Consider the following 25128-nt stretch of genomic DNA (forward strand, 5'->3'; position numbering starts at 1 on the left):
CATACCAATGACGAAAAGCACCGAGCACCATTACAGATCCTTCACCATGTTTCATAGTGGGACAAGTGTATTTTGGATCCAATCTCTGACCTTTAGGTCGCCTTACGTGAAATACATCATCACTTCTAAATAAATTAGTCTCAGACTCGTCATTAAATATGACCCTTTTCGAATCATTTGGTGTCCAATGAATGTGGTTTTGAGCGAACTCGAGCCTGGCTTTAATGTTCTTCTTCGAGGAAAAAGCGTTTTTGGGCAGGTTTATAACTATTTAAGTAATTTTCACAAAGTCTTCGTCTTATTATTCAACTTGAAAGGTCAGATGGTCCTGCTTGGCCGATTTCACCCAGGATTTTCGTTAACGATAGGAAAGGACTTTTTTCGCAATAATTAAAATTTTGCGATCCAATCGCTTGGAAACTTTCTTAGTCTACCAATGTTTTTTTTTTACTAATATTTTATCATCAGGACTAACAAATTGTTTGATGTTTATCGACACTGTCGATTTATAAAGTTGTAAATTTCTAGCTCTTTCGACTTGTTCAGACCATTCTTAAAAAAATATATCACTCTGGTTCTAATGTTATCACTATATGTTTCACACCGAGCAATGGCAGAAAATTCCCTAAATAATAGTTGAATTGAATACAAGAACAGAAAAGCAAAATTTCCTCAAAAAGAAAACACAAAAAAAAAACATTTGCAATAGTTTATCTAGAAACACAATTTGTTTATACCGGTGACTATAAAGCGAGATAATATATTCCTTTTTTCTATGATAAATAAAAGTAGTTCAATAAAGGATGTATGTACAGAGGAATGCATTTGGCCCTTCGATTTAAGCAAAAATATAAATCAATTTTAAAAGCTGTAATAATGATGGCCAATCCTGTATATGTCAAGTCGGGTACTTCTGGGATTATCCTCGCGCCTTGGAGAGAACAATGTCAAACAGTAGATTTCTTCAATAAAAACTTTAAAAGAAATGATTTATTACTTCCGAGACACACCTCGTATACCTGAATTTAAATATAATAGTTATAATTTTTTCGTAACTCGCAGCATGCCATTGTTGACTAAAAAGGCTTAATCTTCATTTTCACCGATAAAACGCACTCTCAGAATTGCTCGCTAGAAGTTACGTATCTGTCTAGATGGTAGCAAAAACGTTCTTGGCGTAATGTAGCGATTATAAATATTAAGGAATTTTAAGCCAAATTTTGGAAATTACGAAGGAACTTCGTTATTTTTGAAAATTCTCAAATAACTCTAGAATGGTTAAAAAAATTTGAGATTGCTAGGGTACCTACTGAGATCGATTCAAATTGCCCATATTTAAATCATCAACGAACTTGATTATCTCATGTGGAATTTGCCCACTTGTTACGTTTGAACACGATTAGCAACGCTTCACGAAAAATTCCCAGATTACTCTCCACATCTCCATCGCACTTTTCTAAAGTGGTTTTTGCTAGGTCAGATTGCCTAAACAAAACCCGGTCAACACATCGATTATCTCTCGTTAACTTAGCAGCATCCATCACGTTAATGAAAACATGAATCCTTTAGTAGTCTCCACTTTAGACCTGTTTTTCTCCAAAAAGAGACAAGGTCGCACAGATTACTACTAGATGCATGACTGTGGCGCCTCTCGACCTAAATATGGATGCTGCATTACAATGTGCTTAAAAAAGGAACGATGTTTCTGCATTTTTTCCTTGAAAACGTTCGCAAATCGATAAAATTAAAGCACATTTTCATGCAAGTCACGATTGGCAGAGTTGTTTCAAGAAACGACTTTGTTTCAAGTGTCCCACGTGCACATTTCGCCGGTGTTGGTATTTTATTTTTCCAAAAGAGGGGCAAACTAATTTTTTTATTAGACTAGAAACCACTTAGGATTAGCTGATGGAGCCACATCTCCATTCTAATCCTTCCAATGTTTACTACCGCTATTCTAATCTCGTAAACAGGGCGTAATAGTAAACTACCAAGAGAGGTTGGAAATTATGCATGAAGACTTAGACCAGGATAACTTCAGATGCAGCTGCTGTATAGTGTTTTCGAGGGATGGAAGTATGTAATTTTAAATAACTTTTTGGGAGATTTCGTCTCGCAATTTGGTGAGTATTGAGGAGGCTCTCAATGGAGACCGACCAAAGAAGTTCAAATATTACCGAGAATTTATTAGTAATCAATGCGAGCATTCCGATAGTGGAAGAAAGGTCTTTGCGTAGGGTGAGGTTTTTAAGTATCTAACTACGAAGTCTCCAGGAGAATTATTCCGCCATTGTGCTCTAAATAAACGCATTGTATTTTAATGAAGTTTCTCGATTGAGTAGGTACGGCTATTATTAAGAAATATTTGTCTAGTACAGGTACTGGGAATAACTACTAAGGCCAGCAACAATGACATACATGAACCATTGTGCATTCGAACCAGTCTTTATGGGGATTAGTGGTGCCAGAAGAGCTAGTTTGAATTCATTAACTTCGATAATATTAACAATGACATCTTTATAAAATTGTCTCTGTTGAAATCTCATCAGATCCTCCCCAGAATAACATGTTAAATGACTGGAATAATAAAATCATTTTGTACAGGGTGGCCTAAAATTAGTGATCAAGTATATTAACAGCGTGTATCTTCCAACACGACAAAAAATTCAACCTAACATAGGTCTGAAAATATTTAATTACCATGATACAGAGTATTACGTTTTAAATTTAATTTATACCTTTCTTTTTATACCTTCATATTACATATTAATTTTCCCTGAGATTTTCAGTTGGAAAGCTCGAGGTCGTATTCGATTGAGTGCCCTTTGCTCCATCTAATAACATCCCAAACGTGATTTTCAAAGACCCTGCGGTTTCTTAGATTCCAACTCCGCTCACACAATTTAATTCTTAGACTTTGTACTGTAAAATTTGTAAAAATTACTTGTTTAGACTTAGGTCTATGGTTACTTGAATTAATGAAATAAGGGGACATATTTTAAGGACTGGTCTTATAGTCGAAAATTTGATACAGGCGGGGGTCCGTAAAAGCCTGCCAAAGGAGCTACAGCCCTTCAAAGGTGGCTCCGAAGAAATATGGAATGGCGTGCGGAACCGGGGGAAGCACTGCATTTAATTAATATGTGACCATTTTACATCGGACTGTTATTTCTTGTCTGAAATCACATAGAAGAAGTGCTTTTGATGAATTGCCATAGCAAAAACCGTTTAAAAGACATGCCCCTTTAAAATGAACATTGCAAAGTGAGAAATTAAAATTGGGTAGTGAATTTGTATAATAAAACAAAATTTATCATTTTGATAGGAGGTATGAAATAATAACAAAACTTAAAAAATCGAGTTCAGAATCAACGAAAAAAATTTACAATTTAACTTCGACTTCTCGCCTTGCAAAGTTTCCTTTAAAACGACTTACCTCTTAAACCGTTTGTCTTGCGACAATTGATCAAGAATACTTTTTCTACATGATATTAGACATGAAATAACATTCCGACGTGAAATTTTCATAAAAGTTAAAGGATACGGGAATATGTTAAGTAAACGTGGCTTCCCGCTGGTTCCGCACGCCATTCCATATTTCTTGAGAGTCACGTTTGAAGGGCCGTAGCTCCCTTAGCAGGTTTTTATGGTCCATGTCTGTACCAACTTTTCTTCATATTTTCAATTGTAAAATCAGTCCTTAAAATATATATGTCCCCCTATTTCATTTTCACCCTGTAGATTATCGTTGTCACTGATTCACGAACCATCACCAACAGTAAATTCCTTCAAGGTACAACAAGCAAAGTCCTCAAGAGACACAATAAATGGAAAATACATGTAACAAAGTTCCGGTAAACATGCCGGTACAATCAACAAGTGCTTTGCCTTATCTGAATTATCTGAAACAGTTTAAGTAATACATATATTGTGATCGTTGGCATAATGCAGTGGTACCGTTTGCCCCATCTTACTTGGAAATAGAATGGAAAAATCCATTACCTGTGGTTTGAGGTTTATTTATGTAATGTTAAGATGAAAAAATCACGAAATTATTTTTAATACAAATTTCACACTTTTCTGATTCAATAGTCGCTTACCCACACAGGCGAATGGATGAAGAGTCCTGTGTACTTCTCTCAATGGGTGGTACTTCAAACTTATTATTCGACGTTTATGGTAGTTTCCGAAACGAAGGTACTTTTTCCGATGAGGTGGTTACTTAAGTGCACAAACAAAGAAATCCCAAGCAAATGGATGTCATCATTGAGCACGTTCGTAATAGTTTGTTAATTTAATAGCCGTGGCGCCAGCATATAAGCATTTTCCAAACATACATAACTTGATGTCTAGACGCCGTCGATGTAATTTTTAGGGCATATTATTAGCGTACGGTGGGACAAGGCTGAAGCTTAATTTAGTTCCTCGATCTGTCTACAGTTAGCATAGTACTAACCTAAGCTTGAACTAGAACCAAACTATTCTGCACCACTCACCAGCTACTAAAAATCGAGAATGTCATGTAGTAAACTGTCGTGGCGCCTAAATTATTGCATAACCAACAAAACAATAACCACAACACGACTTTTATAGAATCACTTTAACCGACGTCAGTTAAATGAACCCGTCAACACAATTATTAATAACTTATTACGCCAATTTTGCAATTTGTGATGGCCTATTGTGTGCATGTAATTCAATTTAATATTGCGAGGTTTAGGCGGTCAGAGCCGGATTCCGATAGCAATATTCGTAGCTATATAAAGTAGCAGTCATATTAATGACCTGGATCAGCTCTATTAGCCTGCTGGACGGGTGCTCTTTCGGTTCTCGTGACATGAACTTACATTAATTCTCTCAATTTTGAAAGTACCTCGAAATTAAGATTCTAAAAACTGAACTTTTAAGGATCTACACTTAATAAAAGTATCCAGAGTCACACATTTAACGATTAGAGCAATAAAAATCATTTCAAAAGTTTTAAGTTTTCCAGAAATTTTCCGAAAGGGCTGGAAGTAGTATATTTTATCCACTTTTTAAATTTTCTCAGTTTCTCAAAATCTCAATAAGTTTCAGAACGCCCAGGACGGGTTGCGGCATTTCTTTTATTCCTCAAAATTAAGGTTCTTTAATTTTTTTTAACGTTCCAGATCCTCAATGGAACCATCTAGGGTCAGTCTAGAGTCCACATTTGTCGATTAAAGCAATAATAATAATCTTGAGACTTTTGAATTTTTCCTGAAATTTTCTAAAGGGGCAGGAGTTAACCAATTATATTCACTTTTCAAATTTTAAGTGCCACTCTATTGAGAATCCAAACAGCAATTTCATTAAAACACACATTAAATGAATTGCTTCAATAAGCTCTACGCTATTATGAGCTAGTATTGTTTTAGAAAAAATTGAAACTGTTGCTACGATCGCAACACTAAAATAACCTAAACTGCATGTATTTTGGAAATTTATAAACGAACGAAAAATGTGTTTTCATTAGAGAGTTAGTGGAGAGCATTAAATTTAGAAGACTAAAAGTCCCGCATAAATTCGTTAAAACCCGAAGAAAATATTTTTCATGAAAATGCTGTAGCACGTCAAACAATGTTTTTAATTGTGCACTTTTTGATGTAACAGACATGTATACAGGGTTACCTATGTAGTAGATAAATATATTTTTTATTTATTTTCTTATGAGGTCCCATGTATATTATGATATTTTTGATAATAAAAAAAAATCAAAGAGCACATTTATAAACATAATGAGTATCTCTGTATATGTCGTTATTACGTTAAAACATGCACAACTAAAAACAATATTTGACGTGTACCGGTATTTTTATAAAAAATATTTCCTTAAATTTTTCACGAATTTATGCGAGACTATTGGTCCTCGATGTATAAATGTACGTAGTCTGAAAACTATTTCGTGCCCCTCTCCCCGCAACTTCTCCAAAAACCAAAGAAGGGGATATACAAACTTGAACTTTGAAAGAAGGGGGTAGGGGGAGGGGATTTGTTGTTAAATCGATGATGGCGATACAGCTTAGGAGAATCTACCCACAAATAAAAATAATATTTCTCCAGGTAATAAATGCACTTTTTTACGAGGAGCTGCATGCATATATCCCTGTTTTCAAGTAGTATTTTCAATCAGGCTTGGATGCTTTCAAACCGACTGCAACTTCTCAATTAGACTCGGCCATTTATAATCGCGCAAGATCGCGCCTTTGTGGGTAGGTGTTTTAAAAATACTTAAGATCTGATAAAGGAAATAAAAATTCAAATTACCTGCCAGAAGTGAAGGGGAAAAAATAAAGGCCGAAGACAGCCCGTTGACACCATGGAAATATATGAGCCGTAAAGTGATATCGGAGATCGGAATCCGTTCAAAATGTCTCCCAAAGCCCGGCTTTCTCGGAAACAAAAAGTAACTAATTTCACCGGTCAGAATTCTATACGTCTTCTGATTTCAGATAACTCCATCCTCAGGCACCGGAGCGTTATTCTATCGCGTTTAATCGCGTTTTTATCGGGTCAAGTATCTGCCATAAAATTTTTCGATGTCGCTCTTTCACGGTTCCATTCAGGTCTCCCATACGGCCTTTAATAATAATGGGTTGCAGACGAGACTGGCAGAGATTTCCATCGATTAGTCGGATTTCATCTACACCAACCTCTGTCCTGAACAGAAAGTTAGAATTACAAATATTGGAATGAAAATATTTCGCATATATAAATGGCAAAAAATGTTACCAACTTGGTTTCACTAAACCATCAATAGTATCCGAATACACCACGAGAATCTTCCAGCATCGTTATCGTAAACATTAGTTAAGATGGAACTCCTGGGAACCTCACATACGGCCGCAGACTTAAAAATCTTAAAGAAGGTGCAGGCACCGAATCGAAATCTTCATTGCAGTTGTTTATATTATTATAGCTGTGATCTATCTACTAGCTCAGGATCAAAATCCAAACTTCACCGAGGTCGACATTACAGGAGAATAAACTTTCGAGGGAAACGGCCAAGGGGGTACGTGGAATGCAAGGAACTCTGAGATTTCCTTCATCGAAATGGGTATTATCCATACCGGATTACACATTATTAGCAACAAATAAGAATTTTGCAACGGAACTGAACAATGAAATGAAATGTTGTCCAGTGGCTACATGGGGGGCTTGGCTTTGCGTGTGACCAAAGACGCAAAGAAATAGCGGTGAATTTATGTTACGCTCGTACTCTGGCATTGTGATTGTAAACTGAGTTATGTGCGCATGGAAAGTAATAATTAAAGCATTCTGGTTAGTTAAGCGATAATTATTAGAAAAATCCCACTTAATAACACACAGCGCTTGTTTTGCGTAATATGTCGCATTTGTTCCTTACACCTTCTTGCACGATTTAATCAGGCAAACGATGGGGAAATTCCGCTTCCCTCGATACCCAATATCGAACCACAGTCATAAGTTTAATCACCTCACGACTTTTGATAAGACTTATATGGTATATATTTTCAGCGCCACGGTTAATCCTCATTAAGTCTCGCCTAATGCCTCGTGAGGGTTTTATCTGCTAAATTAAATATTAACAATACTATTTTATTGAGCCTGAAAAGTAAACGTGTGTTTATTAATAATTTCAGCCTAATTTCGCGTTTTCGTTTCTTTGATGAATGAAGGTGACTGGGACGTGTGCGAAATTGATTTATTAGCCACAAAAAGTTCAGACTCGCTTACAAATTAAACTACGCAATAATTGAAATATTGTGGGCAAAATTTGAAGTCCAAAACGACCCAGACGATGATCGCTTTATCGAAAATATTTTTCAACATTTCTGTGTGATATGCATTATGACCTAATTTCTTTACCCACAGTTGGTAAACACCTTCAGCCATTTAACCACTTTTTGTTTTTAAAGTTTTAGAGAAAAACGTCCAAAGAACAATTTTTAATCAATTATGCTCCTAATTGATTTCTACACTCTGTCATATTTTGTGGCATTGATGCCAGTAGATGGTCGATGTATTGAGCAATTGCCTTCCAAGCATTCAAGCTTTCCAGAGAAAATTGAATATTGCGATGTTCTCCAAGTCTACAGTTGTTTTTTAAATTAAAACAATTGGTAATGTGAAATTTTGTTGCCGATTTTTGATGACGTTCCACGACATGGCTAAATATCATTTTTTTTCTTGTGCAACCAAATTTTTATGACGCAATTTTCGAAATACCCATAATATTATGAAGCCAACGCCAAATTCAAACAACAGGTTCTTTAACAAATACGCAGCTACAACCAAAAATCAAGTAGTTTTTCACGCTACAACTCGGCTTTGCTATACGAAACAGGTGAGATTTTTATATTAATTTATGCACCCCTGAAATAGTGCGTCAAGCTTCATTAGCTTCTATGTCAAAAAAGCTAACAATTTTTTTCTTTTGCAGGATTACCAGCACCTAAAGGCGTATTTCCAAAAATTATCTTCTAATGTACAGGGTGGCCCGAAAAACAGCGACGATATACCATTTCGTAATTTTAAATGTGACCTACCAATTTTTTTTTGTTATTTTCAGATTTCTCTTTAAAATTTAAAATACATTTTTGTGACGTGTCGTATCTTTAAAATTTACCGTTTCAGTATTATTCGGAAAAAATTAAAAAATTTGACAGCTGCAAGGTTCCACGGAAATTGGTATTGTGCGCTAACCGCTGTGAATTTCGAAGTCAGTCTTTTTTGGTTTAAATAGTACTCAATAAGCTACAATTTCACGTGTCAAAAAGTCCTCCATGACGGCCGAAATAGTCTTCCGGAGTTGCATGACTTCAAACCTTAATAACTTTTTTATTTCAAATAAAAAGCGTCAATTTTCTCGACTGTGTTTAGAATTCAAAATCTGCAACTTTTGTCAACGTTACCCCATCCCTAAATTCAGCTATTTATAAGATGTTATTCCTCTGTATGAAAATAGCTGTTATTATTTTTTAATTTTTTCCAAATTTTTCATACCATTGTTATTTTTCATGATTATCGAAACGTTTAGAAAGCAAAAAGGGCGCAATTTTCCGAAACTTTAGTTAGTTGGGTCTAGGAATAGGATAATGTTAACTTTAGTTGTTGATTTATAAATTCTGAATACGGTGACGTTTAAAAAATTGAGGCATTCCATTTGAAATAAGCCAGTTATTGAGGTTTGAGCTCATTCACCTTCGGAGGACTATTTTGATAGTTGTGGAGGACTCTTTTTAAATTGAAACATGGCAAAATGTTGGTTATCAGGTTCTCTTTGAGCCCCAGAAAACTGTTTGCGAAATTCACACCGGTTAACGCGCAAGACCGAATTCCGTGATACCTTGCAGCTGTGAAATTATCGAAATTTTTCCGATTAACTCGAAAGCCATTCATTTTAAAAATAACAGACCTTATATAAACTAACCTTAATATTTTACGAGAAATTCTAAAGTAACATAAAAATTGGGAATTTCCACTTAAAATAACTAAGTTATCGCTCATCATAGTTTTTGAGGTCACCCTGTACATCAGAAATTAATTTCTGGAAATACACCTCTGTGTGCTGTGTAATTCTTCAGAAGAAAGGAATTGTTAGCTTTACTGATATAAAGCTAAGGAAGTTTAACGCACTACTGCCGGACCCTGCATACTGGTGCATTAAAGACCACACAGGCACATCAGTTGTAAAATTTACTAGAGTTTCTTATCCAAATCAAGAAGGAGGCTATGATCTCTTACAGAAATATTGAGGTTGAAAACGGTGGAGGAAACACTAGGCGAAACCGGTCATTAGAGAACTGCTGGGCTCCTTCGACCGGACATTCCAACCATACCGGCAGAGGAAGAGGGTCGCGATGATCGGTTAAAGTTGAAATAGTCATTTAGAGGGAGAATTTCAAAGATAGAGTATGTTAAAATGAAACTTCTTCAGTCGCTATCGGACAACAATCAGGTTTTATACACTTGAGATGACCACTCGAAAGGAAGCCAGACAAGGGGCGAAGCGATTTACATCTTCTCCGACTGTCGAGTATCCCTAGGAACTGCCTGTAGAATCAAAATAAGCTCAAAGCTCCTTCAGAAATGCAGAAACGCACGGCCAGGCAGAGTTCCCAATTACGCTTCAACGAACTTGAACTATGTCTTAACATTAACACTTAACACGTGCGAAAGTGTCTACCGCACTCGATTTATGATTGAACCCCACTTTATATCCTTTAGCCAGCTGCAATCAGAGTAAAATATCACGTAGCGATCACAGGATCACAGTAATCGGTAAAGCATCATTTGCCGCACTTGTTAAGTAAGTAACCATTAAGCACTCAAGATGAAGTCGATGCATACACAGGATGTTATCAAATAAGCGTCCAATATTTTACAGGGTGATTTTTAAGGTAGTTTTAACATGGAAAGTTCTTATAAACAAGTGTCCTACATGCTTTAGTTTTCAAGATACGGGGTATAAAAGTTAAAAACATAAATAACATATTCTTTGATATTTTTCGATCTCCTCCGATAAATTCCACGAAATTTGGTGTTCGGCAGTTCTTTGAAATGATAAATTCAAAGTTATCAATTATTTAGTTGTATTTTCTAGAGGACGTCACAAGCGACCATTAAAATACCTTTAAACAGTTCCCATTGTTTTGTGTCACACTGTATGTCACTTTCGAGTCACTTCGAGTGGAAAAATCTTTTTTCCTACCTTGTTAAAAAAACCATATCTTATTGCCGCCACTAGAAGAAGCAACGGTTTCCGCGAAGAACGCATCTAAAGCTTATCATGAATGTTAATTATCCAAAAATGCTAAAACTAGTTCTACTGGTTGCTTGTGGTACTCTCTAGAAGATACTACGAAGTCGTTAAATTTGAATTTCTCACCTCAAAAAAACTCCGGATACGAAATTTGCTAAAATTAAATGAAACTGATCGAGAAATATCAAAAAATAGGTGACTTATTTTTTCAACGTTGATATTCTGTATCTTGAAAACTAAACGGGTAAAGACGCATGTTTATAAGAACTTTCCGTCTTAAAATTACTTGAAACATCACCCTGTGAAATATCAGACACTTATACGATAACACCGTGTAGGTGTAAGAGATGTTGAGAGCTTTCTGCCGCTGAGTATACCTTGCTGTATAAATCAGTTTAGCCCTTTTTACGGAAACCTAGTTAGCCCTAAATTTCGGTTGTAAAGTTAATACTGCGGTTCAATTTAGAACTGTGCACAAATTCCTATAACTCGACCGAACTTTCCGCCGCAATCAATTTAATTCGACAATTACCTAACGTGCACATTCCGCTCCGTTAGATTAATCAAACTGTTCAACCGCGAATCGTATATTTGTTAATGCATATTTTTAGAAGTCCTTAATTGCACTCGCTTGTTTATGAACTAACGTCAAAGGTCATAGTTCGCCTTCAATTGGAATATTTCCACTTTTTAGGAATCGAATTTTAAGAATAGATTTTGATGGCCCGATACCTCCATCCTGTCCAATTTGACCCGTGCTATCGAATTTCGTGGGTGGATCGTTGCGGAAGAGGCTTATAGACAAAGAAAACAAGTGGCGCCATCTGGCCGGTGGGTGGCAGGTTTTCTTTTTTTCCACCCACCGGTGCATCTCCTCGATTGATCGGTCTAAGTGCACGCCTTTGATTTTCCATTAATAAACAGCTGCGTACCTGAGGTTTTTACCGGAGAGAGTTAATGAATGTAATAGTAGGCGCCACCGCTCTCGTCGGCGGTAAATTAATTGGGTTCTAAATCAGGTGGTCGGTCAGGAAGCTTGATTTCCTATTCTATTTACAGGATTTACGACTGCAGGTTAATCTGTTGAAAATTTATCAACAAATATGGTTATGTGACAATTCCTAACCACTTGATCAGGTATTCATCAAACCGAGTACGGAGTAAGTAATTGGGATCTCTCAAAATTGTGATTTCCCCAATTTAGCATTACTAGCAAACAAAATTCTTTTTGGTTATAAAATGAATTCATTTGCGAGCCAAATATTTATAGGTTTGTTTTGAATTACATGTGGCGCCAGCAAAACTATTTTTAACCTGCATTGTTTTTTATTCAGTAATAACGGCGGCTTCGAAATCTCCGCTTTAGTAATAAACGTCTGCCTAGTTCAAAGAAGGGTTATTTGTGAGGTGTTAAAGCCCAGATTTGAGAGGATTAAATAAATATCGAATTCCGGTGGCTTTAACTACCGACGCTTAATACCAATACCCGATAGATAAGTATGTCGTTAACTTGGTTAAAGTGACCCAAGAGAAGCTCACACATTTGTTTATGCAGCTTGAGGAGTTATGGAGACTGAATCAGGATATACAGAGTGTCCGGGTTTTTTGTGGCAGGATTTTAACCGCATGTTCTACGCATAAAAATAATATTAGTTTACTGTATAAACTATAATCGAGAAATGCTTTGTTAAGCAAATACAGGATGTTAAAGTTCTATATTTTTCCCATTTTATCTTTTATAGCTCCTACAGTTTTTAAGATATTTGGCTCAAATATTGAGTATAAGATAATAGCATAATGAGACGGATGTCCTTTATATTATTCCGCGGTGGTGACGAACTGGTTAAGCGCAAACTATCCACAGAGATGGGTAGGCCATGGAGGGTTAAGTAGTTGGCCTCCTCGATCGCCCAATCTAACACCTTTAGATTTTTAAGTTTGAGGGTTTATGAAGGAAAATGTGTATTCTACTCCTGTAAACTCTCAAGAAGAACTTATGAGGCAAATGAGAATAGATAATAATATATGTATATAGATAGTAAGAATAAGATATTATGCTCTTGAAATAACTGCTCAGAATTTGACAGATATTCGGAAGTCTTTATGGCGACGTTCTAATTTATGTATAGAAAGTAATAACGACCATTTCGAACAAATTGATGATTGAAGTTGATGTTGATTTAAATTATTTTGTTGTCGAACAAATTATGGCTGCTCAATTTATTCTGTATTTAGAGGTACTGTTGTCCTTTTGTCTACTATTATTTTTTATTTCTCTTCTATTAAAAATCAACTTAACTCTTAGATCGTCAATAAATTAAAAATGTTTAATCCGTTTAAATCGTAGTAGTGTGTTAGAAACGTCAGAAAATAGCCAAACTTACTCGCTGAAAAAAGTAGCATACATTATTTCATCATGTTGCAAATAACTGAAACACGGTGATAGATATTAAAATGGTCAAAACATATAAAAATTTTTAAATTGATCGGCCAATTTAATTTTATAAAATTAAATACTCTGCTGTGCACTATAAGAAAGTTTTGAGCGAGAAAATAGGTCATAATCCCAGGGAATATCACTCTTAGATATTTTTTCGATCATCTAGTATCATTCAGTCATGTAGACTCTCAAAATCCTCAAATTTCGAGCTAACTACCTCAAAAACTTTGGGAGTTATAAAAAATATATTGAAAAAAATATAAAATTCAAGACCCTATATTTCCTTAACACAGCATTTCTCGAATATAGTCCATATAGTAAACTAATACTGCTACCATGCGTAGAATACATCGTTAAAATCCAGCTATAAAAAAACCGGACACTCTGTATACACGGATGCGTGAATCGTGATCATGTAATTAGTAGCAATCGTGTTGCCGAAGTAGGAGATCTAAAAACCAACGTAGCATGCTAGTTATAGGACCTCCTGGCCTGGCTTCTCATAGAAACCAGAACAATTTACACAATGATAAGATACTTTAAGCCAACATATTAGCTGACGAATGGAACAAAATATCTAGACAGAGTTTGCGATCTCAAAGTATAACTAGTTCCTTTTAAGAGGAGGCAGAATTACCACCCGACTAACTCATCGGCTCTCCTTTGATGTAGCAATTTGCAAAGCTGGCTCCATGTATACCACAGAGAACAGAATAGTCAATCAGATTTCCCAATAAGCGTTTTTAATTATATTTACAGAAATTATTAAATAAAAAAATATATCTCTTTCCTATTTTAAGTCGTAGTCAAAGATTGCATTGTAAGGTAAAATGAGCGAGTTGGAGGCCCTTCGCGGAGCAAGATTTCACTGTAAAACCCTAGATAAGTCGACAATTACACTTAAAAAAATGTTTTTAAAACTTACAACTTACTAATACTTCTTATCCCTCACTCGAAAACCTATAATTTCCTCTATAAGGTTTACAATTCTGAAACTGATAATGATTAAGCTGCCTTCATAGAACAGCGTAACTTTGAGTTTTAAACATAAGTTAAATCAAAAACTTCATATAAAAAATGCTAGGTTCCAATCCCATAATTTACTAATTCCCACTCAACCCTCCCTCGAACGCCTATAGTTTTCTTTATGAAGTACGAAGGTCTCATGATGATGGAGTCACTAAAAGATCCCTCGTAGAGCAGAATTTTACAGTGAAAAGCTCACGCACATCAAATTGACAACTATATTTAAAATATTCCAGCTCCAAACCTTACAACACACTAAATTCGCTAGTCTCAGTTGAAACTTACATTTTTTTCTATGAATTGAAGCACGCAAAATTGAAAACGATGACTAAGCAACCTAGAGATCTTTTTTAGAGAAGAATTTTACAGTGCGAGTATGAATTCCAGGTTAGTTCTATCTGATGTTAAAAGTGCAGGTCTCTAATGATGTTAAAATTCCAATTTCGTCACAGAAAATGGTAGACCAATATGATTTTAGTAAATAGGATTTCTTCGTAAAATTATTATCATTAGGAAATTTTAGCCTCAATTAAAATTTAATGACACTTCTATAGCTTTATATCAATATATGTAGGTGTTTAAAAGCTTTGATTTCAAATGTTGCTGAGATTAATGATGACAATACGGGAATTCGGGAATACCGCTAGTACTTTCTCATCACACTTCGAGGCCATCATAATTATTATTCTCTCAATGTGTTGAAAGTTCTTCTAACTGCAATTTTTCGAAAGTTTGTACTAAATGGTTATTCCTAGATTCAGGCTGTAAATTTGATTTTAGTTCTTTTTCATTGATAATATTCTAAAGTCTCTCCGTATACCAGCCGTGACGCCTATAAACAATCCATTAGCCGGAGATAATAAAAGCGCACATAAACTTTTACATTATGAAGAATTCCATTCGTGAGATACATAAATTGCGTTTCCACTCTGTAAAAGTCGCATGATTTATTAGCCTGGTGGCAGAACTGTCCACAAAACCCGGGAACTATTTCTACTATGTCATACTTATGGGCAATTCCTACGAGAAATGCACATTTTTCTTACATTACAGCAGTAGAGAGCTTCAATGACAAATCACACGTTAAGTTACCATGCTGTTTCAGGCTAAATCAAGAAAAGAAATGAGCAAGACCAGCAATAGATTGTTCCACATTCTTATATGCATCTTATCTCCAAAGAAACAATTTAAATTCTAGATGCTTTCAGGATGCTTAGTTGGATCAAGTCCGACCAAAGATCTGCTCAGTTAATTACCGAATGCAATACAAACTGAACTTCCTAGGTATATACACTCGGTCTAAATCAAGTAAACACAGCCCATGAAGTTCAGGTTTCACAATCTCTTGTCTGGCCAATAATATGATATCTCCAAGTTTATTTAGTAACACCTGTGCAGTCCCACGCCCGTCTCCAGAAACTGAAGCATTGTGCGCTATGATTGGCGGCAAAGCTCCCGGAAATACCCGAACGAGAACCTTTGACTCTCTGAGGTATGCGGGAATGGACAAACTGCACTGTGATTATTTTTAAATTGTTGCGAAGAATTTCAAAGTTTGTTTGCCATTACTCGTTTTAACCTCAATGAAACTGAAAGTTTTCTTTTGGTTTCGATCAAAGACACAGAAATAAATTTATTGTGGAAGGCAGAGACTGGTGCTTAACGGATAAAAAGCCATCGGCAATATTCAAGATTAGGGACTTATATCGTTTCTTCGTCCGGCAAGTATTCCCTACTACAGGGTGATCTATAAACGCAGTAAAATTGCACTTAACGTACTGGCTACTAATTATATAGTTGCAATTTTACACATTCGAATCGCGTTTGAATCTGTGGACTTCTTAAGATCGTAAATCGTGCCACAAGTTACGTAATCGTTCGAGAGCAAATTCCGAGATTAGCCGCATTTAAAGAAAATTGTTTATCGGTGTAATTGTTGCCGCATAATTATTGTTATTGGCCGAAGAACGGTACTCACTTATATCTCCTGGGCAAGTCTTGCAACACCTTCCTGGAAGTACCACTGGTTCATCACAGGACGGTACCGGGCACTGGTTTTTGATGCTGTAGCACTGCACTCTAGCGACAATCCTCTTCTTTTTTTGAAACTATAAATGGAGATTTTATTAGGAATTTGGCCTAGATAAACACTAAAGTAGATTTCGAGTTGTCTAAAAGCTACAACCTTAGCTCACTAATTAAAAAAGGATTTAGAGGACAAGTCTGCGGGAAGGGGTAATGTGTTAGTCTGGATTTAATGTAAAGCCGTAATGCACAAATTCTCCTTTTAACGCTAATGGATAAATAAGACATTTTTTATCTGTTGTAGAGAACTTGTAAATGGCTTAATTACTAAAGTAGGCTAATAAAATAACAGCGGTATATATCAGATTTTCATCTGTAGCGAAATTAGGAAACGTGTTTTTAACCTTATCTCAATATTCGCGTTGTTTGCAAATTAAAAGAATAAATATCAACTTCATATTGACTTAAAAAATCTCAAGGGCTCTTTTCGGATTACAACATGACTGCTATTCATTCACCAGATCTTCCACTTATTCCCAATTTTTTGTCTCAATTTCGCCGATAATGAATGATTAAATTTATGGAAACTTATGGAAATGTGTCTAGGTAGAAACATTAATAAATATAGTTAATTAACGAATTAAAATTGATGTAATTTGTGGAAGCTCGAAAGTAGCGAAAACTAGTAGTAATGATTTAATTATATCAGCAGAGTGTGAGAATCGAGATTCGAGATTCGAGCTGGGAAAGAAAAGTGTAAAATTTTCCCATATAGACATGTAGATTTTTTCTATGTGTATAACAAGGCGTTAATTAGTGTTCGAATTGTGTCTGTGAAAATGTGAGTAAGACAAAAATACTCCAAGTCATGGAATATATTCAGATAGTTTAGATACCTTTAAATTTTGCCTACGAGAAGTTCTAGAAAGGAGTATTATAAAAAATTTTTTGACCAGAAAAAGAAATTTTGGACCTCACAAAATGGAGAATATTCTGAAAATCAAAAACTGCCTCCAATGTCGATAAAAATCATATTAGGGAGAGATTCGTTTTTAGAGATCAGAAACATATAAGTTACCTGCTTATGGTTTGTGATTAAAATGAGATTTTTACAGATCAGTTATTTATTTATAACAATATTATAATATATTTGTTATTTTTAAAATGTCCTCATTTCTTCAAACTTACTCAACAGAGGTAAATTAGAGCAAAAATGTATAAAAAAATAAATTTCCGTTTTCACTTTTCAGATTGACAATTTTATATTTTATTAGCGTTACGGAGCCTCTTTTTAATTCTGCCAATAACTTTAAATGTGCCAGCAGAGATGGCACCACATAGTTTATCGATCATAATTGATAAAATGTCTTCGCGATACAAACTATAAACGGTTCATTATGACAATTCACTGAAAATTCCATTGAACCCATTGCCGATCTATCAGATGGTGTTCTACTTTTTCCAAAAATCGCAGATGTCGCCTCTGTAGGCGAAAGGTCACGGCTTGCGACCTATAACGAAGTTAGGTGTAGATGGGGGCGTAAAGGTAGAGGTCAGTGGTGTCGTCGACCTGCAACTGTTTTATAAGATGCGCCGTGATTGGGCCGTGATCTACCGGCATCTGTTTTGGTTGTGCGGCAGCCGCCCACCTGAATGATTTCGCGACTTATGCAGCCTCCTCTGATGTCGCAACCGCTCATTAAACTGTGCCGAATTATGATAAATCTCGTTTCGGACCGTTACGTCCTTTTAGGTGTCGTGTCGTAAGGTCAGACATTATGTCATAAAGATTAGGTTTAAAATGGAGCTTTTTTGGAACTTTCTTATATGCCGCTTCAACACTTAGGCAAATTGTAAGAGCTATTTACCTAACAAGTGCCAGAAACGATAGTTTAAAATAATATTGACCAATTACTGCGAATTACGCTTAATGAGTGCTAGGATTTGTCACTGAAGACAATTTACAGAGAAATAGCAGGAAAAACCAAAATCGATAGAGTGGTGTATATAACGTGAATTGGGACATCCAATAATTGCAAAAAGTATATAAAAAATATTTACGAAAATGACGAAACTCGATAATATTTGTGTCATAGTGTTGCAGTGAAGCGTGATTAAATGATTATTATTTTATTTATATTATTTATATTTGTTTGACTGTCTCAGCGTTCTAAAGGGGAACATTGGGATTCTCATAGAAATGGCCTTGCAAATTGAACACTAGTAGGAAAAAGTTGATACTGAAGTCAATCGCACCAGCTAAATACGACGCATTCCTATAAGCTCGGACGAGACCGACGCAGAATTTCAAAACGAATTAATGAATAATGCAAGAGCATTCATTTTCGCGTAAAACCAACAAAGATGGTGTTAAATGCGGCAGTAAACATATGCATTGCAATTCTTTGGTGAAAAGTGCGGGTACTCACCGGAACGCATTTGCATCTCATGCAAGCCAATACCCCAATTGGTGGGCCCAAATCAGGAGTCCAGATGGCACCCAGCTCCCTAACCCTTTTGTCAAAGACACATTCTGCAAACAAAGAAGAAATAAATTATATTCCATATACACTAAATATAGAGGGTATTTCAGCGAACACTCGCCCACTCTCCAAATCTTAATTCATCACGTGACATTTGAAACTCTTAAGGGGGATGCTGTAACGCGCACAAGGGCACTTTACAAGATTAGGTCAAATCAAGTTTTCGTTGAAAGACCCAGTAAATATATCACAAATATTGCGCAGATCTAGTTACTACAGGTAGACTACAATCTTGAAAAAAGCGTGGAACCAGTTTATGCCCCAGAGAGTGGTTTCTTTGACCACCGTGAAGCTGATACATCCAAGGATGTATGTGCGACAAGAAAATTATTATTTCGCCTAAGATGGCGATATTCAAAGGACGAGGCAGGACAGGTCCTCCGTATAAGAAGAATTACACCATTTACATGAATAATTGCGTCATTACCTTGCGCTTTTTTTAAATCCATTGATATCGGGAATTTTGTTTTCCAAGCCGAGAATCAACATGTTATGCATCGATACAAATTAAAGTACTTTTGATTACTTTATTTTTAGAATTATTTTAGTACTCAAATTATCTACATAATTCCTCAATATTTAAACGTTTGTTTATTTTCAAGACAATTTCTATACTCTCTTCATCCGATTAGACAAGTGCCTTTAAAGCAGAGTAGTTGCAATCGAGCCTTAACTTGACTTGAACTCGCCAAAAATTTGGTGTGCATAAGCAATGTATTGCTCTCACTATAACAACAATCTGACATAAATAAGTTCTTTACGTGTATTCGTATATACGAGGCCTGAATTTAGCAGAATGGAGCTCACGCTGTGATTTAACAACTCAACCAAAAACTCGCCGTCGATAATCGAATCGACAATCAGAACAACCAAATAGAGGCTCAGAGCAGCCAAATCTAGAATGTGAAAAAAGAAATCGGAATTATATGAAAGTAATCTAGAAAACCAGACGACCAAATCCTGAACAATATTAACGAAGTTTTGCATTTGAAAAGCAAGAGAAACAAATCGAATTCAATTTCAGAAAATTTTAAAGCGTAAAAAATCAACAGAAAAACGTAGCGAGAGCTGTACGAAAGTCAGTTTGAGGCAACTACATTGATAAAATATTGGATCTGATGAGGAAAAATATCGAGATAGTTATGGAATTTCCGTGGGAAACTCTGAGACTTGTTTAAAACAGCTCAAAGCTGAAGCAAGGAAATTGCCCCTCGTTTGTCTATGTGTTGAAAATGAGAGATGTAACAAAACTAACTGAATTTTAAGATGCAAAAACCATCGGAGTCTTTACAGGAGTTAGGAGGAAAGTCGAATGCCGGGAAGAGTTACCTATCCGCAACTCCCGGAAGAGTTCCTCACCCAAATTAATGTGCAGAATCTGACTGATGGTGCAAAAATTGGTAAAAACTGGGCAATTTGAGAAAACTGAAAACAGGGACGTACTGTTCGCATTTAGAAAACTTTTCGTATTACACGTACAGCGTGCACCTCTAAGTGTGTTTTTTTTTTAGTTTATTATTTTAGCGTTTTCCTATATACTTCAAATAAAGTTATTGACCGACCCAAATATAATAAAAATCTATTACTCTGCACATTTATTCATATTTTCCAACATATCCATACATTTATTTACATTTCTACATATTTTCAAGACGTTTTCTTAATTTCCACACCACACTTGCGTAAATATTCCAGTAATAAACAATCAAATCTACTATAGACCACATGGAGACGGCGAGTCTAGAGCGGTGTAGTTGCAGTTAGGTAAGGTCAAACTGAAATTACCATCTGAAAGGCGGCATTATTGTCGTAGGACAATAATATACACATACATACCAATTAAAAAATTTGCACGGCCACATGACAGGCTAAATTTATAATTATCTGCGCTTACCACCAGTTAAGTTTAGACTTTGAGAGTTGCCTTGCATCGTGCGAGTAGTAATGAAACAAATATATCGAATGTAATTTACCAACTGAAAAGATAATTTAATGTGAAGAAACGTAAAACACTCTAAATAAAGGAAATTTTCATGGTTTGTAGATGTTTGCGAAATATCTTTTGCGAGGCCCTCAGACTGTATTGCTTACTCGAGGAAAGAAATACTCAAGAGTGACAAAAATGATCTAAAAATTCAATTAGTAATACACCGCAAATAGTGCCAAATCTACTCTAGGAACAGTCATCGTTCCACGGACCTATTCTGTACGCTCTCTGAACCAGAAAAAACAATTAGTTCCTCAAGATGCTTCTTTACAGTTTTATCTTTATCAGTTTTCGAGTAACTTGAAACTTTATTGTGTAAAGTTTCGGGGAATCTTTTTCTCTGTATTGGGAATACGAAAATCCTGTTTTTTAATATAAAACAATGTGTAAATTGTTTTATTTTGATGCTCGTTAGGGGCATTACAAATCAAATAACATTCCTACAACTTTTCAGTTATTGTGTAATATGAGCCTTTAAGTCACCATGATTTACAGTTCTGGGAAACTTTTATGTAAGCAAAGTGTTTTTTTTTACCTAACAAGTCGGACTACTAATTTGGATATATTTGCTATGCCTTTGCCTAACCAACTTCATCCTGTAATTCCCAATCTCCCATTACTAGAAACCGAAGCCGGTTCTGGTATTACAGTATCTGGTAAAGGTTTTCCTTCCGCGTGTGTAATTAATGCTAGAAAACGACCTAGTTGGATCCGGCCTAAGGAATTGGACGTATGGGTTCGTCAAAGCAGAAGCATTTTTGAATTCATGCTTTTGCTGGATTTTGGATTTTTTTTTATATTCCAGGGACGTATTTACTAATTTTCTTGCGTTATATAAACCTTATTTTAGATATTAAATGTCTAGCAGAGTTTTAAAAAAAATTTTACCTTTAAACGACCTTCTTATCTAACTGAAAGTATAAAAAGATTTAGGTAGGTGTCATTAACTGAGACATACTTAAGATTATTGTTTATCTAACTGAATATTATCTAATGCCAGATACGCACCAAATTAAAACACTTTTGAGCGATGATTGCAGTGACTTATACTCCATACATAGGAATTACTTGTGATTTTTTTCTTATTTCCTCATTGTCATATTGGATTTTTAAAGAAATCGCTCGAATCAGTTAGACTGATTAATAAAGTAAATCCAATAAAAAGCAAACAGTGATCAAATGTCACATTAAATTGCTATTTATTCGTTTAATAACTTGTATTTGTCTACCTGGTAGGCAATAAATTAGCTTATTTGTTGTTTTAATCGACTTTGCCGGATTTGTTGTGTCTCTGTTTCGTAATTACCGACAACCACACAACGCTAAGTGGGCATGAGATTTTTAAAAATCAATATTTCGTGTGGGTATATAAAGGTGTACGATTTTCATCGAGGCCATATTTCGTAAACAGCGTTCTTGCATCTCCTGGGAAATAAGTTTAAATTGACTAAAACAACATGCGTCTCATGTGACAAACGCAAAGACTCTCGTGGGGATAAATGTTTTCTCGGCTTTGATTTTTAAAACAAAAAAATAACGAATATAACAAGAATTCTTGAAATTGCATCGTCGGCTTTAGTAGGCAAACAACTTCTGTATTTGGATAAGTTTACTCGGCAAAGCACAATTCAATTTCTATATAAGTTTCGTCAAGGGGTTCGTGCTTGTTTTCATGTGTTTACACCTTCAGAGAATCACAAGGTATGCAAGAATATGTAGTGGTTCATTTTGCTATTGTTTCTTTAAAGATAGGACATATAATACAGGATATGAAGTCGTCGACACTCCCCCTTGGTCGAGAACAAATTCATACTGACGAAAAGTTTTGCGTTTGTAGATAACTAGTTTTTGGTGGTACTTTTAATTATACATACAATTCGAAAATACTAAAATTTCCATGTTAAATCTGAGTCCTTTTGCTATTTAACTCTATATGCTTTAACATGAAACGCTCGACAAGACCTCGCCTCAACTATAACAACTCTAGTCTCAACAATAACTCCGCGACAATTTACCTGCGCTGCGAATAACGCATGTATTTCTATAAATAGTAGCAATACTGAGACTTGGGGCCAAGTTTCAGTGAAAAATAATTTGGAGCTGCTGTGAGTATTCCTATAACTAGAGAACACTTTAGGTCTTAAGTCCCAAAGCATTGCAAATTTTTTGCTAATTGGCACTTACACATGGACAACCATTTGAAGCTTTTGAAATCCAACTAAAGCGTCATGATCGGAGTTCTAGTTGAATTAATTATAAATATCGAAAAATACGAGATGCGGTTTACATTAGAAGCACTTCGTAGCATAAAACCACCGGATCACAAAAAAGCTACCGCAACCCGAAGAAACCTAAACTTTAACGTAAATGAGAAAGGAATCGGTCTTAACATCTGAAAACAACCACACCACTGGCTCATCTCTGGAAATGCCGCAAGGTCGATATAAACATCAATAATTCAAAGTAATCTCTCAAAATTGGCAAATTGTCGCCGGCCTCCTCTTTGATCTTTTGACACGGCTTTAAACTTGATCCAGAACGAGTCTGGATGGGAATTACGCTAGACGCTGCTAGGTATCGCCACTTCGGAATCCAGATGGGCCCCCCTTGAGATATATTAGTCACGTTACACGGTGCTTGGCGATGTTTCAATGCCACAGACGACGCACTCAGCTTGTAGGAAAGTCAATTGAACGTTTTTCCTTCACTGATGTTCAAAAAATTACTTGACAAGGTACAACTCATTCATGTTGGCTGCAAGGTTACTCAGATGAAAGGGAAATTTCTCTCAATGAACATTTTGAGATAATACAACTTTTCCAGTCGGTTCAAAACCAAACACAAAGCTTCCTGTGGATACCATCGAGAATGGATTGCTTTAATTTAACAAGGAAACATTAATTAAGACGAATCAGACGTTATCAGGCATACGACTAATTAATTAATTCACATAAACAAAATATACACATGCTAATTAGTAAAGTAGACGTCGGAGTCGTGAGCGTTCGTCGGTCCTTAATTTTATGGCCGGAATTATAGGTTTTACAAGTGCAAATACGAGGCAAAATAAAAAGGATCTAGTTTATATTCTGCAAACTCGATCAGCAGTTTTCTGTTTGACTTATAATCTAGGAGATTTTCCACACAATTTTCAGAAAGGGTACGGTAAAATTTTTATTGATTAATGTTTGCGTTAGATTGGTATAATGGCGCTTGGAGTTTGTTGTAAGTAAACAAGTACGTTGGCACGTGATGTGTTTGATTTTAATTTTATTGCAGGTATACAATTTCAATATGAAAATAATGGTAAACAAATTTGTTAAAAATGTAGACCACGACAATATCTGAAACAGTTCCAATTTCTTTCCCTTCGCCAAGCGGAATTTTAGAAAAAATCCACTCATTTATCCGAGGATTGCTGGTCCTCGAGTGTTTGCCCAGGAGCGGAAGCCAAAAGAAGAAAAATCTATTAAAGTAAGGCAAATCACTACGTTCTATCTACAGTTCAATATTTCGCTGTAGAAACACTTAGGAATATAAGGCAAATATTGAAGACTTCATTTTTCTTTTAATAATGTACTCAGTTTCAAATGGGTGGTGCATTTCTCATGAAAGTGAGTGTAGTTGAACACATTTTTATATTTGAGTCTCTTACACCTTCTACATCTGAGCTAAGTTCGTTGTCCAAACAAACAAATGTGAACGATGCGATGATGGATATGACGCATACAGATATACCGTATCAAGTCATTGTCTTTGAAAATAGAAGATTTTTTCATTTTATTAAGCATATATCATTTCAAGCATAGCAAGAAGAAAGCTTATCTTCACATAACCTTCGGAAAATCTTATACATTCTACAGCCAGAAGATGAAGGGTTCTGAATTATTTTTTCAAACAGGACAAATTTTAAGATTATTGTTCACACAGACTTTTGTACATGAGTTTATTGAGGAGCCCCTTTATTTCAATTCCAATTCGAAGATTTAGAATTTTTATATCGAGAACATTTTTTAAGCATTATTGCGCCTATATGCTAAGAAATATCGTATTTCATTTAGTTACTTGAAAATTCGTCTATTCCAGTTATCTTTTAAATTGCCACCTTTTAGAAAGGTAGAGACCATAATGTAAAATTGGACAGATATGATTTTTTAAAACAATTTTAAGAAAACTGATAATGTGAGGTAGTGTCTCGTCCAGTTCTGGTTTGAACCGACGCCCATTTTGAAGTTACAGGTCTTAGATTTCTTAATTGGAAAAAAATTTAAAAACATTCTTATCTCTACGGAAATGTCAAAAATATTCTCTGCATTTGCTTCCATATCATTTTCTTAAAAAAGAA

General features: G+C 35.5%; 1 protein-coding gene across 3 annotated transcripts in view; it reads right to left on the reverse strand.

The window, feature by feature from the left end:
• The window catches only part of sog (short gastrulation), a 74301-nt gene that overhangs the window by 10938 nt on the left and 38235 nt on the right, over positions 1–25128 (reverse strand). For all 3 annotated transcript variants that reach the window (XM_066289943.1, XM_066289944.1, XM_066289942.1), the window contains exons 2-3: positions 18683–18786; positions 16207–16336 (exon numbers count right to left, since the gene is read on the reverse strand). In XM_066289943.1, coding sequence (XP_066146040.1) covers positions 16207–16336; positions 18683–18786 — 234 coding nt within the window. The remainder of the gene's footprint in view (positions 1–16206; positions 16337–18682; positions 18787–25128) is intronic.

The sequence above is a fragment of the Euwallacea fornicatus genome, chromosome 14 (assembly GCF_040115645.1).
Source record: "Euwallacea fornicatus isolate EFF26 chromosome 14, ASM4011564v1, whole genome shotgun sequence".
In the NCBI taxonomy this organism is placed as follows: domain Eukaryota; kingdom Metazoa; phylum Arthropoda; class Insecta; order Coleoptera; family Curculionidae; genus Euwallacea; species Euwallacea fornicatus.